Here is a 12,622-nt window from a genome sequence, read left to right on the forward strand (position 1 = left end):
TTTCATGATTTGCATTATAATTAATTTAATTATTAGTTTAATCAGCATGCAACTTCCTACAGGGCCATACGTAATTACAGAAATCATAAAAAGCGAAAGCGGGACTTGTATATTATTGACTTTCGAGTTTAAAATCCTTAAATTTGATAAGTAATCTAAAAGGAAGATTTTACGTCAAAAGATGATAAAATTACGAAATTCTGAACGACATGATATTCCATGTTAACCCTTTCGGTCACTCGTATTATACTGGATTAGTACACTGAGAAAAAAATATAGTCAATTTTAATAAATATTTAGTTAGCAGTATTCAACTAAATATTTATTAAAATTGACTATATTTTTTTTCAGTGTACATATTAAAAGTGTTATTTCATATAAAGTATCTAAATATAATATAATCAACTTTGATAATGAAATAACAATATATTCTGTTAAATAACGTAATGTTATATTACTAGATATTTAATCGTTTAAAATATTTATATAACATTAACTTTGCTAATTTTATACATAGCAGCTTAATATGTACTAATCTAGTGTAATACAAGTGATCGAATTTACTGATTCTCAGCTCGAGATAACATTGTCGTAGTATAAATAAATTTTTAATGAAATAAATAATGACACGGAGGTAACATAATGTCCTCGAAAAATTATCGCAAAAATATTTTTTTTAATCCACCCCCGAAATACGATCATGTTTTAAAAGACAGGATCTTTTACAGTTCCAGCAATTAACACTTTCCAGCGAGATTCGTATCATCAAGTCCCCTTTGAACTCTTCGTAGTCGTTCGATTAAATGGAGTGTCCGCGAGTGTAAAGTGTGAGAGCTTTAACAATTCGCAAACAAATTTTACCACATTCAATTGCACGCGACTTGAAAAAGCGTGTGAAATAAAAAAAGCACATTCAGGGATCTTTTTGGACTTTTAATAGAATTGCTGATGAGACGGATTTCAAAGTGAAATCATGAGGAACGTGACAAAATGATACGATTAAGAAAGATTCATGACGACGTCGTGAACATGTTTAGCGAACGACAGTGAATCGCACGATCATCGCTGACGGCCGAAGAGAGAAATGACTGTTCTCAAAGCCGGAGCGCTCATCTCGCTACTTCTGATCGCCGATACAAGCTGTCTCGCTAATAAAAGAAGGAACAACCGATTTCTGAGAAAGTTTGGTAAATAGATAATGACATTTTTCGATATCGTTAAAAATTATCCTTTACTAGAGGAGAAATTTGATCGTATTTTTTTTTTAGGTCAACCAGAGAAAGAAGAAAATATCGAAAATGCGATTGATTCGCACGGACAGATGAGATTTTTCGATGAACTTGGATGTAAGTTGTATCACTATTATTCAGCTTATATTATAATATATTAAAAATAAACAGATATTAAAATAAATTTTAAAGATTGCTTTAAAAAAATTCACTCATAATTAAAATAACAAATTAATTTTTCATGATTTCGTCGAAAGAACCTCTACTTTCTGTCTTTATTTATATATGATTTAAATACAATAGTACAATTCAAGTACCGTTTAATTGTCATGTGTCATCAGATAATACCTCTACGAAATCAAAACGCTGAATAATGCTGACATTTTGATATCTATTATCCCCTTAAAACAATTTCAGTTAACAACTGAATAGCATGCGATAAGGATGATTCAGCTATGTGAACGTAATTGTGTACAATGGTAAGATCTCGATGAAATGATAGATATCGGAAAGATTTTAAGATGACAAACCGGTTAGCCGGATACTTATACAATCAAAGTAATATATCTTTATCTGTTCTAAACAATTTGATGTTTCCAATATCATTGCATGTAATAATTATATACAAATTAATTTAAAATAAAGTGTGAATTCAGTAAATCATTTTTCTTTGATGGATAGACAGGAATGAGAAAGTTACTTTATAAAAGTAACTAATTACAGTTATAACCTTTTTCACAAAATAATTAGTTACCGTTACAAATTACCGATTCTGAAAAGTTACAGTTACAGTTAGTTAAAAAGTAACAAATCGTTTTTCACAACTCGTTAAAATTTATCCGAATGTTTCCGAGTTATTTTACTTTGTAGTCATCTTCAAGATAAAATATTCAAATGAATTATTAATTTTAAAGTATGTTAATTTTAAAGTTCGTTGTAGTAATTTGCACTCTCTGATTACCGCGCTGTAGTTCTCAGTAGCCCTAGTTAAATATTTATTGTTACAAGAATATATTTAAAGACAAATTTTTTAAAAATTAGAAAAAGGATTTTGTTAGAATAATATTTTATTTAATACATATAATTATATTGAGCAATATAGAACGACATTTTATTCGACATATAACTTTATTTAATGCAACTATCACAACTATTCTCAGCAAAAAAATATTGCGATTATAATAATTTTCCGTAAATGTGGGCAAAGCACGAAAGATTTACAGCTGAGTTAACAAGAAAGACGAAATCAGAATCGTACTTGAAAGACCACTTACCGACGCTTACTTTCTACAAGAATATTTATAATGAAGCGCACGGAAGCTCAGTTTTCACTGCGACCTCAGCGCACCTCTTCTCTATTGTTATGAGTGTTTGGAGATGATATCTTTCCTTTTATAGAAAATGATACCTAATATTTCCTAACTAAATTATGGAATTACACGAGTAAAGTTTCCGAATTTTAATTCAATCTTTTTTTTTTATTAGAAATTTAGCAGAACAATTTAAATTCTATTTAATTTTTATTAAAAATAAAAATTCGCATTCATGAAAGAAAAATTAATCTGAATATTAATCACTATATTTACTCTTTTTTAAGTAAACTTAATAAGACATTCCATGAATACTTCGAATCGATCTAAATTTTATTTATCAAAATAAAAACGCTGTCAGTGAAGCGATAAAATTGGGTCGCGAAATCGTAGTCATAGCGCCGATTTTTCGAAATCATATTCGATCTCATATATTTTATTTATAATAAAACTCTTATGCTCTACGTATAGAATTTTTTTATTTTTAATAAATCTGTGTTTACTAAGATTTGATGAGAAACAGAAAATATTTAATCATTCTTCCCAAAGATCATTCATCACTGTGATGAAACTATCAAAAAATCTTAATGAAGAAATTAAATCAACAAAATAACAATGAAAAGTTTGAATAAAAATTTATAATCTTTTGAAACATAATCTCCGAATTTGAATATATTGCAATAGAGTGATAAAACAAAATAACTTAAACGATTCAACAAAAAATATATTATAGAAATAACTATCTCGGTTTTCCGTCTTCACGAGACGACTGGCCCGAATCTTGACAAAATTTTCCAGCTATTCAGAGTACGACAATTTCGCGGCGACATGATAATTCAACGAAGAAAGAAATGGAAAATAAGATACAGCACCACGATATGTTCTGGCGATGGTGAAGGTGGGGAACCAATGTGAGACCAAGGGACGACGCCGTTGCGGGAAAGCTGATGCCGGTGAAAGCAGTGGACGCCTTCTTAGATCGAGACTCGTGAGACATCGGTTTAAGCCAGTCCACGTGCAGAAGGCGTGTATTGTCACAGCTTCTCACCGTCACTCTGGTGAAGTGTCATAAGGCGCCTTCAACCTTTTGACATTGTCTCTCGATAATACATATACGTCAGCGGTCTCCAAGAGGAGGCTGCGTCTGCTGTCATCTTCTATAGAAAATTTTCTATGATAAATCGAAACTATTGCAAGAGAAAACAGTGATATCAAAATGGCGGTGCTTACACAGTGCTTTGGGATTCCAAAGTCGTTCGAAATACCGTGACCCTCGCGAAAGCCTTCGACGAAGTGAAATTGTGAAAGAAATTCGACCATGAATCGCATTTGCTACGTTCAAGATTAAGGATTTACAATCCGGGATCAATCAGTAACCAAATCTAATCAAGTGCATTCTAAGATTTTGTTCAAAGTTGAAAGTTTATTGTTTACATGAAAAAAGAACAAGAAGCTAGCTTTTCAAAGAAATTGATGGTGTGCCAATTAATTCCTCAAACGTTTTTGCAAGTGAAATTTCAACTAGTCGAATCTCATAAGAGAAACTTGACTTACAGCTTCCAACTAAGTCAAGTTTCTCTTCGAATAATTTCGGAGAAACTTGATTTAGTCTTCAGTTGTAAGATCTCTACTGTTCTTCATCGATCGTCGTTAATGGAGAAGGAAATGGATCGTTCGTGAATTATCTTCACCGTAGTGCGCCCCTTTTAACTTTCAAGTGTGTGCAGTGAGATCGCGATGGTGCGCAAGGTATCCCCGAAGTGACAAGCGGAAGTCAAAGTCGATCATGAAGATCGTGCTTGGAGTGTTTCTGATCACCGTGGCGAGCGCTTTCGATCACCATGACACTTATTCGTGGAAACACAGGGAGGATTGTAAAATTGCAACTGCAAGCCGATCGATCATACCGATCAAAGTTAAAGAATCTCGTCTACAGCGGTCCGATACACATCCATCGAGAAGGTTAAATCGGCGCGAGGACAATGTTCTTCAAAACTCACCGAGAAGATTCGCGATGGACGACGATTCGAATGAGCATCACGATCTCTGGAAACCCGAAGCCGCCAGGATGAGACAGGATCTCACGCGTGAGAATCGAGCCATCGAGAGCAACCTGAAAAACGTGATAGGCATACCGTCCAAAGTCGAACAGTATCAGTACTTTTCGAATTTTCCGTACGGCGGTGATGGAACCACTGACGCCATATTGGAGAACACGGATCATCCGAAGAATTCTATGTTCTCTGAAGATACTCAAGATCATTTTTTGAATCATAATACAGAAGAGATGGATTGGAACGGACAGGAAGTATTCGAAAAGGACCTGCAAAACGAAGAGGAAAAGGAAACGAATATCCAAGAAGTACTGAATGAAATTAAACGAAAGAGATTAAATGGAGTGCACGACGAAATGGTAGACGGACATCGCAAAGGGAGGAAGTTGACCAGCCAGCAGCAAGGTGCCTTGCTAGTGGAGACGCTCAGGAAGAAGCGAAACTACACCAATGATCATCGAGGACATAACTCCAATCTCCAGAATGGCCTTATGGAGATGTTGGGCAGAAGTATGTAGGATTCAAAATGGGACAAAAATAGGATATAAAAAAAAATTAGAAGTGCTGTTAACTAAATAAAATATATCGATCCTGAAAGAGAATTTCGTAAATTTGTCGAAAGATATAAGGCCGTAAACCGTAAATTATGAATCAAATAAATTATTTGATTGAATGACTAAGTAAAAAGAATATAGGGAGACAGATAATTCAATATTTTGTATCTGATATTTTCGAGAGTTTGTAAAATGAGATACTGGAACAGATTTTCTACTATTGACAAAATACGTCGTCAGTCACAATAAATTATTAATGCAATTGGACATATTAAAACGACAGGATTCATTTCATAACAACTGATATTGGACCTTCAAAAGAAGACGCGCTAAATGCGAAAGAGTGTATTTATTTAGCGCAATTAAAATTACAATCGCGTAATAATAAATAGATACATCGATATTACAAGACATTCATTTTAAAATGTTTTTTTAAGACAAATTCTTGACTAAATTATTTTTTAGTCAAAATTCCTACTTATTAATCGTTTCTCATCTATTCATATTAAAATAATCCCATTAATAATAAAAATTAATAATTTAATATTACTATTAAAGTAATCGGTAAACGTGCGACAATCTATATACATATAATACATAGATATTAATTGATATGTGGAATTTATTTCAGTGATACCGCAAACGTGCAAGTACAAAGGTGCGAGGTTTGAGTGCGGCCTCAGCATTAGCTGCGTTTTTAATGGTGGTCGACCACTCGATTTGTGTTCCGGAGGTTTAATATGGAGCTGCTGCGTGGACGACGAAGACATACCCGAAAAAGTACCGCGACCGACTGTGGGTCTATTACAGAATGCCAGTAAGTTTTCTCGCACTAGAGTAAAACTACATATATCCATATATATATATATACATATATACATATTAAAAAGGCATATGTGTGGATATAGTCTGTAAAGATAGCACGACACTCTCTTAATATATAAAATATAATGCCAGTAGCACTTTTTTCTTCATAAAAATGAAAAAGAAGTCTGCACTAAAAAACGAAAATTGAAAATATGGTGTGCTAATTTTTTAGTATAAAAAATGCGGAACTCTTTATTTTTATGTAAAACTATGGAGAGTGTTACTGGAACCGTCATTTTTTTTATATTAATTTAGGATATCATGCTAACTTCACAGATCCATATGTCAAGTTTAATTAATGTAATTTATTAATATAATTTAAAAAACATTAATATAATTTAAAAAACATTTTTCTCTAATAACTTTGTAAGTTAATGTAGAAGATCTTACTTCTGTAAAAACGTTTTATTTTTTAAAGTACTTTAATTATATTAATTTAAACGATATCGCATAATATATTTAAGCAAACCAGTAGGGTTAATCCACTATTTAAGAATGGAGGAGACAATGAAAACGTCGTATGTTTTTCTTAAGGAAGAAAGAGTTTTTAATTCAACGATGTGTCTCTCAATTAACTCGTGAGGTCCTTTTATTTACCGTCATGCCGCTGTAAATTTGCGACATCCTGAAAGAAGGTTCGTGTTCTCCAATGTCACTAAACTGAGTTTCTGAACTGAGACTTCGAGATTGTATCGCGCTGTTAGCGTCATTTAATTTGGAGGAATTTCCGTAAACGCTTTTCAATTTTATGGTCAAATAGTCAAATCTCGCGACGATTACGATAAAATAATTCGATGTACACTCTCTGCATGCAGTATAAGAGAGATTCGGATCATATTTAGTGAAGAAGCGCAAAGACAACTCAAATGATACTATAATTAAAGGAGTAGGAGATGTAACGTTACTTTTTTAGATTAATGTTAGGGATTAAGATGAGATTAGATCGCGAGAAGGTTGAGAACGCTTGATTATCGTGAACTGAAAGGAGACACCGGCTGGAAGTAACCTGATTTCTATCCGACATCCGAAATTACACAACCAACAGCGTCCAGCTAGTGTGTCGCTCGCGTACCAACGATGTGACAGTACGGTCAGCACTTTCAAATACAGTTATTCACACCTAGTTTACGCGACGGCATCGCGTTGCACGCCCGGAGAACTTTACGCGAGCGTGCTTTCAGCAAGTCGCTCACCGTAACCACGTAACTATCAATACAATGGCACAAATAGAAATAGGCGAGGAAACGATGTCACCGACAGAACAAGACAATTACAAATTGTATTATATTTTCTTATGACATTTTTATTCTTTTACATTTGCTTTCATCTCTCTTTCTCTCTTTCTCATTATATATTTATATTATATTATACATATATTCTTTATCTCATTATATATTTTACAGTACATGGTTTTGTCTAAGTACCGATCACGTAACTTTTTTCTTAAGGCGGAAACATAAAAAGTGAAAAATTTCTCCATTAACTTCAATGATAAAAATTTTCACTTTTCATATTTCCGTCCTACAGACAAAATTATATAATGAATACCCCGATTGTGTTTCCTGGTTGCAATGAACAATTAGAGAAAATAATGAAAGTGAAGAAAAATATTACTATTATTATAACATTATTAGTGTATCATAATAATTTTTTATATTTATTTCTCGAATAGATTTATTCTAAATTGACAGTCTTTAATCCTTTAACTGCAGTGATCAAAATATCAGCTAATACATAAAGCATAATTACAATAATCACAATGTTATCGGACCTAAGACTGTACAATTTCGACTAAAAGTATCAACCAAAAAATCAGATAAAAAAGTCAATATCAATTAAATTATAGTTCCAAAATTGCTATGAATACGTCCTCAAATCATACCGCAAAAAAAAACAATAAATAATTTGGCCTACAATGGCTTTATGGAGCGAAATGACTACATTTTGCAGTTTTAAGTGAATAATTTTTGAACGTAAGTATATCCAAATAAATTTTTGCACAAACATTTATTAATGTACATAGTTTTATTAATATACTCATAAAAATTTAATTAAATCGTAATTCTACGACTTTATCAAATTTGCAAATAAGTACTATAAAACGCGATTTTACAAAGAATCAAAACAAACAAAAAATTAAGTAACTTTAAATCAAATTTTTCAAAGATAAAATTTTATACAGATACTTATTAGACGTACAATAAAATAATATAAATTTTTTATATTTTTGGTAATGTTTTGAAATATGACATATACATCCTTAAATTTGGCCGCAGAGCCACAACGCGAGTGATTCCGAGTAGCTAATAGCGACATCGTTACGTTGCCCAGCGTTTACCCTAAATCTCGGGCACCAACAGCCATACGTGGATGACAACGTGCACATTTACGGCAGCGCAATTAGGCCCAACAGGCCTTCGCACAGCCAAGAGACCCATCGGCCCACGTATATGGACGGTGTCAGTAATCCGACCAGCCATTATGATTCATCTTACACGATCTGGAACCATAATCGGCCGAACGATCTCGCAGTCGGCCACGACCGACCGACGTTCACCACTCGTCCGTATCACACAGTTCAGGATTATCCACAGGACGAATACAACGGCGGACAGTGATCCAATCGAGGACTCGTCCAATGCCATGGACTACTCCAGATACCGTGGTAATCGCATGAGAATGCACACAGATTATTACACCGAGTGTCGCACGATATGTGACAAGCGCACGAGTCGGAGGACTCACTGAAAACCTCGGTGAGTTCAGATTCCGAAGATTACAGACACGCAAGAATCCCGCCGTGTCTCTGTAGTATGCATGGGAAATTGAGCTCACCTCGAAATTGTATTCCTTACAATTAAAATTTATATCGCTTCAACCGTCGACCTTCTGCCTGGTCAACTTTTTGCTTTTTATGTTTATTGCTATCAATTTTATTTGCAACGAATTGAGACTTTGCGAATCTCTTAGGTGCACTTGATTATTGATTTGAATATGCTCGTTCAATGTTGACTGTTGCAATCGATTGAAAAGACACCAATTTATTCTAATCATCTGGATTATAAGTTTGTGTTGATATTGTGTGATTTATCAACAAATATCAACAGATAATTATTAGACTTCGTATCAGATATCAGATTTAATTTATTGATGTCGACATTTAAAGTGCTGATTTTAAAAAATATAAAGAATTACAGTTTCGACGGAAATCAGTATGAAATATACAAGACGAACTGGACGAATTTCATCAGATGAATGACATCGAGACGATACAAAATATTTATTATTAAATATACCAGTTAATAATAATAAAATTGATCTATAGTGGAACCCAAATGACGGAAACAGTATTTAAACATGCATACAATGTTTCGCATGGAAACCGCACAAAAATGCTTTCATCGTCACATCGCACATTTTTTTGCACAAAGTGTTACCGGGAAACAATCGAGAAATTGAATTTGGAGAAAAAAAATGAGAGAATACTAAAATAAAAAATAATTGACTGAGAACGAGAGATAAAATGGAAAAAGTGAAAAACAAGGAGGACAGAAGGAGGACTGGATAACTGTATGAAGCAATATGGAACAAAGAAGAAAATTATATTTGAATCGTCCTCTCTTCTTTTAAGCATTGAAATACGAGATAGGAATATGAGACAGAATATTTTAGAATATCAAAACTGGTCTTAACTTTACAACAAAAATATACAATTTTTAAACGTATAGCTATGTATTATATGTATATATTATGTTATTAGATTACACGTTAAATACAAAATGTGAAATTAAAAATCTAATATAAAATGACTAATTATGTAATGAACACCTCATATTCATATCTTCTCCTATCTTAAGCAAAATCACTAAGAAAGTTTCGCAACGATTAATTGTAGATAATGTATCTCTATAATCTGCGGTAAGAAACTAGAGTTCCTAAAGTCGCGCGAACTTTCTACACTGTGTGCCATGTCTATTTTCTGCTTTCTGTCTTTCACCAAAGCGCAAAGAATCTTAAAGTACACACCTAGGTACCAGTTTAATTGCAGATAATTGTAGAAAGTATCAGTTAATAAATTTTTAGTGTGAGCTTATCTTCTGCATCGCATATTCTTATTTTCTCTTCTATGACACGCACAAACATTATCTCTTCGATCATGTCTTGATCCCCAAACAAATCACTTTTGCATCATCACGTGTTATCGTGTGTTATCACCAACACATCGAACATTTTCACTTGAACGCGTATTGAGGTCTTGCCATAGCTAACATAGATGATATTTTCAGGCTGTGGCGAGCTCTACACGAGGAGTAATAGGATCGTAGGTGGACACTCGTCTAGTTTCGGTAGCCATCCGTGGCAGGTAAGATCCTTCTCGCACAATTTTCTTCTCTCTTCGACTTAGTTATAAACATATCTCTCGTGGAGTGACACTCTTGCTTTCTGCATTATTCATCGGAAACGAGCTATCAATTTGCTCGGTTCGCCTAGCGCGGAGAGGGAGGAAAATTATAATCTATTAAATCTTCTCTAAAGGCCGCGAGCCGTGACGCGGACTCGGATACATATTTCATATAACGCGGCTGTAAATAGACCTCTAAACATTCTCTTTGTTGCAGGCCGCTATTCTTAAGTCAGGATTCTTACAAAGTAAGAAGCTGTCTTGCGGTGGCGCTTTGCTGAACAATCGATGGGTGGTCACAGCGGCACACTGCGTCGCGACGTTAGTATTGGCTATTATTGTCAACAGTTTAGTACAATAGAAATATTGATATATGCATATCTTTTATGTCAGAACACCAAATAGCAATTTGAAAGTTCGACTCGGAGAATGGGACGTTCGAGACCAGTCGGAACGGCTTGTCCATGAAGAATTTAATATCGAGAGAAAAGAGGTTCTTTCTTTAAATATTAATACTTTAAGTTTTATTGATTCAACAGTATATGTCCAAGAATTCTACGTCGCATTGCAACGTATATAATATTAAAAAATAAATTTCAAAATACACACTCACTTATTTTGTCACGCATATCTTTAACCAATAAAGCATGATATAACTTAATAATAATTACGCTAAAACAACAAAATAACAGATACATCCGCAATATTCTCCTACCGACTTTCGAAACGATGTGGCTTTGGTGAAGCTGTCCCGGGTGGTAGCTTTCAAGCAGCACATCGTCCCGGTTTGCCTGCCGGCGAGGAATTTGAAGCTCTCCGGCCGAACCGCAACTGTCGCTGGTTGGGGACGAACCAGACATGGTCAAACTTCGGCGCCAACCGTTCTTCAAGAAGTCGACGTTGAGGTAGGCGCACTATCGATCAATGTACTTATCTTTGATGATAACTTGTACTCGTCTTTTCAGCCAAAATATGCGCAATAAAAAATAATTTGCAATGTACCGTACAACACAATTCTATAAACTGTTTTTGCGATGTTTTATATTAATTTGTTTCTTTTATATTAATTAATTAATTCTAATATAAATCGTATATATAAGAAAAATTTATTTGCCACATAGATAAATTCATATTAATTAATTATTGCTATGCATATCAATATTCGTAATATTATTTAACTACACAATAAATAATTTTCCTAATTATATTTATATGTGTAGAATATATTATATATATATGTATTATATATATATATATGTATGTATGTTACATATTTTTATTTAGGTAATACCGAACGATAAATGTCAGAAGTGGTTCAGAGCAGCCGGAAGGAGAGAAACCATACATGATGTATTTCTCTGTGCGGGATATAGACAAGGCGGACGAGATTCTTGTCAGGTAATCAATCAAAAAATAGAATACTCCAAGAAATATTCGATTAATTCACTATTAACTAAACACATGTGCAACTAGGACACTGTTTACAATTTGACTTGTAATAGGGTGATTCTGGCGGACCGCTCACAATGTCGGTGGAAGGCAGACACGTTCTGATCGGTTTGGTTTCCTGGGGCATCGGTTGCGGTCGCGAACACCTACCCGGTGTGTACACCAATATCCAGAAATTCGTGCCCTGGATCGATAAAGTTATGAGCTAAAGCGGAGGAGCCTCGGTCCTTCGAAGGACGAATTGTTTTACCCGAAAAAAGGAAGAAGGAACACAAAAAGAAGAAAGAGGATATAAAAACGTGAAGTTACCAAAGCTCTTATCATGCTTTTAAAGACTTTTACAATCGTGCTCGATTATGAAGAATTAGGCACTCTTTCGAAAGTGCCAAAAAAACATAATGCTTTTTAAAGCGTTGTTATATGAAGATCGTCAAGTATATTCGAAACTAGCAATAAAAAAGTAATCAAAAATTACAGTTGATGTATTCCAATGATTAATTAGCAATGTAAAGTTCTTGAGATGCTAATTAGTAGTAATAAGTGAAGATATTTAATATAAACATCATTTAAGCTTATAAGCTTTGTTGTTGTTACTCGTATTGAATAATTTATTGTCATACATACACATATATTAAAACGAAAAGATGTTTCCAAATTTAGAAATATTCGTCTTATTAATACGATAAATGTGACATAATTTTTTTATAATATTAATTCACATGTTACATAAAGTTTTAAGAATTCAAGAAATAATAAG

The 12,622-nt window shown here is 33.7% G+C and overlaps 1 protein-coding gene across 1 annotated transcript; it reads left to right on the plus strand.

Moving 5' to 3' along the window:
• Window positions 1-732: 732 nt before the first annotated feature.
• LOC108766983 (uncharacterized) lies at window positions 733-12,405 on the plus strand. Its single transcript, XM_018516598.1, is given in 13 exon segments — window positions 733-1,187; window positions 1,269-1,346; window positions 3,913-3,967; window positions 4,289-5,103; window positions 5,779-5,964; window positions 8,346-8,625; window positions 8,627-8,679; window positions 10,301-10,377; window positions 10,634-10,737; window positions 10,810-10,909; window positions 11,109-11,321; window positions 11,701-11,814; window positions 11,919-12,405. Coding segments are annotated over 13 exon segments (2,334 nt in total). The 5' UTR covers window positions 733-1,084; the 3' UTR covers window positions 12,075-12,405.
• The last annotated feature ends 217 nt before the right edge of the window (window positions 12,406-12,622 follow it).

Source organism: Trachymyrmex cornetzi, unplaced genomic scaffold (assembly GCF_001594075.2).
Source record: "Trachymyrmex cornetzi isolate Tcor2-1 unplaced genomic scaffold, Tcor1.1 scaffold641, whole genome shotgun sequence".
NCBI lineage: Eukaryota > Metazoa > Arthropoda > Insecta > Hymenoptera > Formicidae > Trachymyrmex > Trachymyrmex cornetzi.